The sequence below is a fragment of the Cyrtonyx montezumae genome, unplaced genomic scaffold, assembly GCF_038088225.1.
Source record: "Cyrtonyx montezumae isolate F1298 unplaced genomic scaffold, pur_monq_1.0 scaffold_37, whole genome shotgun sequence".
Taxonomy (NCBI): Eukaryota; Metazoa; Chordata; class Aves; order Galliformes; family Odontophoridae; genus Cyrtonyx; species Cyrtonyx montezumae.
The window spans coordinates 751,759-757,895 of NW_027072042.1; the positions used below are offsets into that span (position 1 = coordinate 751,759).

A 6,137-nucleotide genomic window follows, 5' to 3' on the forward strand; every position below is an offset into this window, starting at 1 on the left:
CTCCTGAAAAATGCACGTTCCTATGTGCCAGAGAACCTGGAGGAAAGCAGACTGATTTCGTTACGGGACTCTTTGCACACAGCGTTTTCTCCATTAGAAAAACAGCCTCAGGCATCCAGGGTGTGAATTTGAGCAGATTTTGCAACCACGCTGGAAGGTCACCCAGACTGAGTGCTGGGGAAGTGCCACACGTTGGTGAACAAGCAGGGAAAGAGGCACAGGGACCGCGTCTGTCCCTGTCACCGTGGCAGCACCTCCCTGGAAACACATGCTCGAAACGGCAACACACATGGGAGCCAAGGCACTTCTGGCCCTGAAGCATCCTCACCTCCCCTCACACGTGGGGTGAACCCTTCCACTGCCACACGGTGTGGGGCAGAGCTAGGATTTCACACCCTTGGACGTCGTGTCCGTGTCATTGCTGGTCACCAGGGGACCGTTGGGCACAGTCTCCATTGCCATCTCATTTTGAGGCTTCCATGGGATTTTGTTGCCTGTGAGCTTCATAAATCTTTGTCCTGCTAAGAAATATAGTACAGGATCCAAGCAGCTGTTGGTGCTGGCCAGGGGCCGGGTCACCTTATAGGCTAAATTGATAGCATTGAGGGTCTGACAGCTCAAGTCCCAGCTCCGGAAGGAGTAGTACAAGGAACGAGTGACGTGGAAAGGAAGAAAGCAGACACTGAAGACCACCAGGACAATGATTATCATCTTGACCGACTTCTTTTTGGATCGGGAGAGCCGGGACATGCCCCGCATAGGCTGCAGCAACCTGCGGGCCATCAGGCAGTAGCAGACGATGATGATGAGGAAGGGGATGCAGAAGAGAAGTACCATCATCACCGAACTGTAAATGACAAACTGGCCAAAGAGGTCTTTGCTGGATGTGTCGTGGCAGGTGATGGTGCCACGTCTCATGCTGGTGGTGACAAAGAAGAGAACGGGCAATTGGCAAACCACGGTCACCACCCACACGATGACCGACACTCTACGGGCGTAGCGGACGTGCCCCCACTGCAGGGACTTCAGTGGGTAGCAGATGCCCAAGAAGCGATGGATGCTGATGCAGAGGAGGAAGAGGATGCTGCAGTAGAGGTTGGTGTAAAACAAGAAACGAACTATCTTGCACAAACCCACTCCGAAGGGCCAGTTGTCCCCCATGGCATAGTAATACACCAGGAGGGGCAGGGAGACCACGTAGAGCGTGTCGGACACGGCCAGGTTGAACATGTATGTGGTGGAGGCATTCCAGGTCTTGATCCGAAAGATGAAGCCATAGAGGGCCAGCAGGTTGAGGAAGAGCCCCACCACACACACGATGCCGTAGGAGACGGGCAGCAGGACGTACTTGAAGTCCTCATCAAACACACACCTGTAGGTGCTGTTGTCGGTGTTGACTGAGATGGAGGAGCTGTTGATGACTCTGGTCCAGGCTGGAGGAGTTGATAGGTTCGCCATCACCCTAGGGGAAAGGAAAGAGGCTGTAAGGAGGTGAGAAATCCCTGGAAGAGTTGACTTAGACGAGGAAAACCCACTGCTGCAGCACTATATGTACGCTCCTCCCGCTGACGTTGCCATCAACGCTTGGCTTTGTCCATCCAAAAGCTATGGACAGACATTGCCCACAGGTGTGGCTCACAGTCTGTCCGGCACTGCCAGCTCAGTGCAGGTGACAGTGACTTGAGAGGTGGCATGCTCTCGTGCCAGCAAAATGCATCCCCATGGGACCTCACCATTGGGCGCTGATGTGAGTGGCAGCCCCGAGCGTGGAGGACTTAGGGTCCATCAGATGAAAGGAGTCTTATTTATCCTCATTTTGCATCTGGGGGACAGAAGGGGAACCAAATTACTCATTATCGTTGGCAGGGGGGTTGGAACCAGATTATATTTATAGTCCCCCCCCCTCCAACCCAAGCCATTCGATGGCTCTATGACTTGTCATAAGCAAATCCCAGGCCATGCCCCAAGCCACCCTTCTCACCAGAGCTAAGCAGAAATTGTCCCCTGTCCTTTCTGTGCTCAACCACCCACAATGGTTATGCATGGCAATGAGCAGCTGATGCGAGAAAAGTGGTCTAGAAAGAGTGTCTGCAGACATGCAGGGTCTGGCACTGTCTGTGCCAGGAGGGACAAGGGCCCCTTTGTGTGCTGGGACAGCCCACGACCCGACTGACACATGATCACCCAGCCAGCTCGTCAGCCAGGAATCAAATTAAAATGGATTTGCCTCATTTCCCATCAAACGAGGCGGGCTGACCTCCGGTGAAGGAATGGGCTGAGCTGTTACAGGGAAAAGGGTCACGGGGGATGCAACTCAGCAGAGCTCAGAGACCAGGATTTGGGTGAAAAGAGTCGGGATGAAGGTGTCCTTCCTCTGAGCATGAGGGGTCACACAACCATAGAACCACTGCAGTTGGAAGGGACCCCATCCCCACCACCAGTGCCAGTGCCTCATTGCCCTTACTGTAAGGACCCTATCTCGCAGCTCCCAGACTTATTCCCACCGCCCTACAGGGCCCCACAGCCCCAATTAGAAATCCTCAAAATGCATTTGAAAGTGTCCATGAGCTGAGGAGGGGACTGTCCCCTGCGTGAACGCGGATGTGCCAAGCTGCACATCTCCTTCCTTGGGAAAATGAGCAAACAGAGCTCTGGGGTTGGCAACCAGAGGCAGGACCCCGCTCACAAGGCAGCCTTGTCTGTGCAGTCACGCTCTCCCTTCGTTTCCTTTTGTAAATGCAAAAGCCTTTCTTTTTTCTCTCTGTTTTTTTTTTTCTCCTCAGTTTTGCCCGGAATCCCTTGGACAGAACCCACTGTGTCCATCAGGGCCGTGGCTGCCACCCAGCCCGGTGCCAAAGCCCCATTGCATCCACAGTGAGCGGGTGGCAGGGGACACACATCCAACCCGGGGGGGAAGGTGGGAGGGAGAAAGAAATGGAAATAACTGAAGGAACTGAGCAGGAAGAATCCTTCAGTGACCATTAAAAGCAAACCAGCCCCAACCCTTTGGGAGAAGCAGCTGACACACCAGCCCTCCTGGTCCCTCCTGAGATCGTGGCAGGAGGATTTCCTTCTTGCAGTTGACATTGCACAGCTTTCCAGGTGTCCTCGTGCACAGGGCATTGCCCTGCCTGGCTTCCTCCATCCACGGGTCTTAACACCATAGAATATCCCACATTGGAAGGGACCGTAAGGATCACTGAGTCCAACCCCTGGCTCCACAGATGACCACCCAAAATCAGACCCAATGTCGGAGTGCACTGCCCAGTCTTGATGAACCTGATGGCAGCAGCTTCATCCATGGGTGGAGCTGGTTGCAGCATGGCCTTGGGCATATTAATCCCATCTTTTGTTTCCAGAAAATAGGAAAAAATCCTCTTTTTGGCTCTCATGAGAGAGATAAGAGTGCTCAGCTTGGATCCTGATTGCAGCAGGGCCTTGCAACACACAAGACATCACTCACTTCTGTGGCCAAGAGCAGAGGTTTGGGTACCTGGAGCTGGTCTGGATCCATCCGTGCATGGAAACGCAGTGGCACATTGGCACTGTGAGCCCATCAGCCACGTGCACGGGGCATACAGACACCCGAAGGCACAGCCATGTGATGCCCACATCCCAAAACCCTCCTGTAACAGGATCCACCCGGGCAGGGGACCAAGTCTCATCGCCAGGAGAGGACTGTCACCGGAGGAAGACACGTGCCAAGGTCATGGGCACCCCAGGGGCACACAGGAGTGATGGGTTGGACACCTAATGGGTCTGGTTGGGAGGGACCCCCAATTCCCAGCCCTGTGCTGTGTGCAGGGCTGCCCAGCAGCACATCAGGAATTAGAGCAGGGAGTCCTGGGTCCCCTCCAACCTCGACTCACCAAATCCCAATTCCAGGCCCCTCTCTCAGCCTTCCCGAGGCCATCCCATCAAATCTCACACCCAAGTCACTGAGGCAAGCCAGCTGTGGCCGTGCTGGGGTCGGATGAGACTTAATGGGCCATCCCCAGTAATTAATGGGGATTCATCCATTGGCAGGGCTCCTTGCATCTGCTGGTGCCTCCTCTGGCACAAACACGATTCCGGAGGATATCAGAGGACAAAACCACGCTCCATTTACTGCATATTTCTCAATGGCTCCTTTGCAAAGGCCACAAGGACAGCGTGGGTGTTTTCCCTGCCCTAATTGCACGCGTTTCAGCGACTCATCAAAATCCCTGCACCGGATCAGGAACCACTGAAGACGTCAGGAAGAGAACAACCCGGCTCCTCTGCAACCCCAAAGGAAACAGCAGACACTACTGAGCCCTCCTGGCCAGGAGAGGGGAGCAGGATGAAACCAGAGCCTCGCAAACCCGTGTGCTTTTCGTCTGCCCTTTACAAGCAGCTCTTTTTCCCTCCGGGATGGCTCCGTGGAGGCTGAGCTTCCTCCTCCTCCTCCTCTTGTGCTGCTGGGCTCGGCATTTTGCCTGCCCCCATCCCTTCCCAAACTCCTGCAAAAAAAGCTGGTGGGGGAATCCACGCTCACCTCTTCAGCCCCACCGTGGGAGCCCTGTGCTCTCCCCTGAGCCCGCACGAGTCTGAATCTATCCCTCTTTGAGCCTCCACTTTCGCCAGTCCCAACACCTTCATCCACCGTGCAGCACAGCCCCAATTAACCAGAGCCAAATGAGCAACAGGTCATTAAACTCACACATAATTCAAGCTGCCTTTGCTGGGCTGGCCCCACTCCCAGCACAGCAGCTCCATGGGTGGAGGCAAACAGCACCCAGGCAGATATTTAATCCCTCGGCTGCCAGCCCGTGCACTCCCCTCCAAGCTGCAGCAGCAACGATGCTCCCCACATCCTCCTCACCCCCCTCAACCTGGGACCCCTTCAGCCATCCCGGAGCCCCATATAGGTTGTGGGGAAAAAACTGCCTTTTGCCATAACAGAAGGGATCACCCAACGAGTCCAGGAGTGGGACACAATGATCCCAGTGGGTCCCTTCGATCTCGGGATGCTCCGCGACTCTGCCAACACGATATCAGGTTGGGAGATAACGCAGCCATCGGGCTCAGCCGTGGACCCCACAGCCCAACCCCAACACGGTGAGCACACCCTCACACACAGCAGCAGAAAGGGGTCGGGGTCTGCGGCTCGTCACTCCCGAACAGGAGATGCTCAGCACGAAGAAGGGACGAACGCTGGGTTGTATCCCTCCACCCGAGGGCCACGGGGCACAGCAACCTTCACGGGGATGTAAATGAGGAAGAGGAACTGAGGAAGGCTGCAGTGACGTCGCTCACAGGGCACCAGCCCCGCCGCAGGGTCCGGCTTGCTGCTCGCACGGGAAGGCAGCTGCTCTCCACGCGAGAAAGGCGATATGAAAACCGACGGAGAGGGGGAGCTGAGGAGATGCTTCGCCCCCAAAGCTTCATGCCCAGCGCCGGGGCACGGAGGTACTTTCGGAGTCGCCGAAAAGAATCAGAAAAAGGACTTCCATAAAAAAATAAAGGGGGGGGAACTGAGCGGAGAGAATGAGAAAGACCCCCGAAGAGATGGAGAGCGGCTCGGAGGAGGAAAAGCTGAACCTAACGGGGAGAGGGCACCCCAGAACGGCGGATGGGGAATCCCACGGGGAGGGGAGCAACGGTGCGTAAAAAAGAGGTGAGCAATGGGAGCGGAGAGCAGCAGAGGAGCCCCGATCCGCTCTCACCGCGCCCGCGTAACCCTCCCGCTGCGGCTTTGGGTCCGTTTGGGGGATTTTGAGACATTTTGAGTTCCTCTGCTCAATAGGAGATTCCCCCTCCCCCGGGTCGGTGCCAGCTGTCCCCGCTCACCGGGCCGGGCCGCTCCGTGCCGCTCCCCCCGCCGCGCTCGGTTCATGCCCCGGGTCGGACTCCCAACGCCTGCGGCTGCACCGCGGATCCCGGCGGCCGCGTGGGGACGGACGGGGCGGACCCGGGGCTGTACCGCCCCCCCCCACCCCGGGGCTGAGAGCTGCATCGGGAACGGGGCCGGGTTCCCCCGCCCCGGGAGTAGGGATGAGGTCGGGGCCGGAGGTTGGGAGAGGCTCCAGACCGCCCCCATGAGGGGCTGGGAGGGGATTGGGGACGGAGTTGAACCCCCTCCCCCACCCTCCAAAGACGGAGGATAGGGCCGGAGC

The 6,137-nt window shown here is 56.8% G+C and overlaps 1 protein-coding gene across 1 annotated transcript; it reads right to left on the minus strand.

The window, feature by feature from the left end:
* Positions 1-312: 312 nt before the first annotated feature.
* On the minus strand, positions 313-5,894 carry P2RY2 (purinergic receptor P2Y2). Its single transcript, XM_065745813.1, has 2 exons — positions 5,812-5,894; positions 313-1,462 (listed from the first exon to the last, which is right to left on the minus strand). The coding sequence occupies exon 2, from the start codon at positions 1,456-1,458 to the stop codon at positions 382-384; it is 1,077 nt and encodes a 358-aa protein (XP_065601885.1). The 5' UTR covers positions 1,459-1,462; positions 5,812-5,894; the 3' UTR covers positions 313-381.
* Between the last annotated feature and the right edge of the window lie 243 nt (positions 5,895-6,137).

What these genes read in the sequence shown, in the direction of transcription:
- P2RY2 (XM_065745813.1), bottom strand. Translation starts at nt 1,458, where the DNA reads ATGGCGAACCTATCAACTCCTCCAGCCTGGACCAGAGTCATCAACAGC.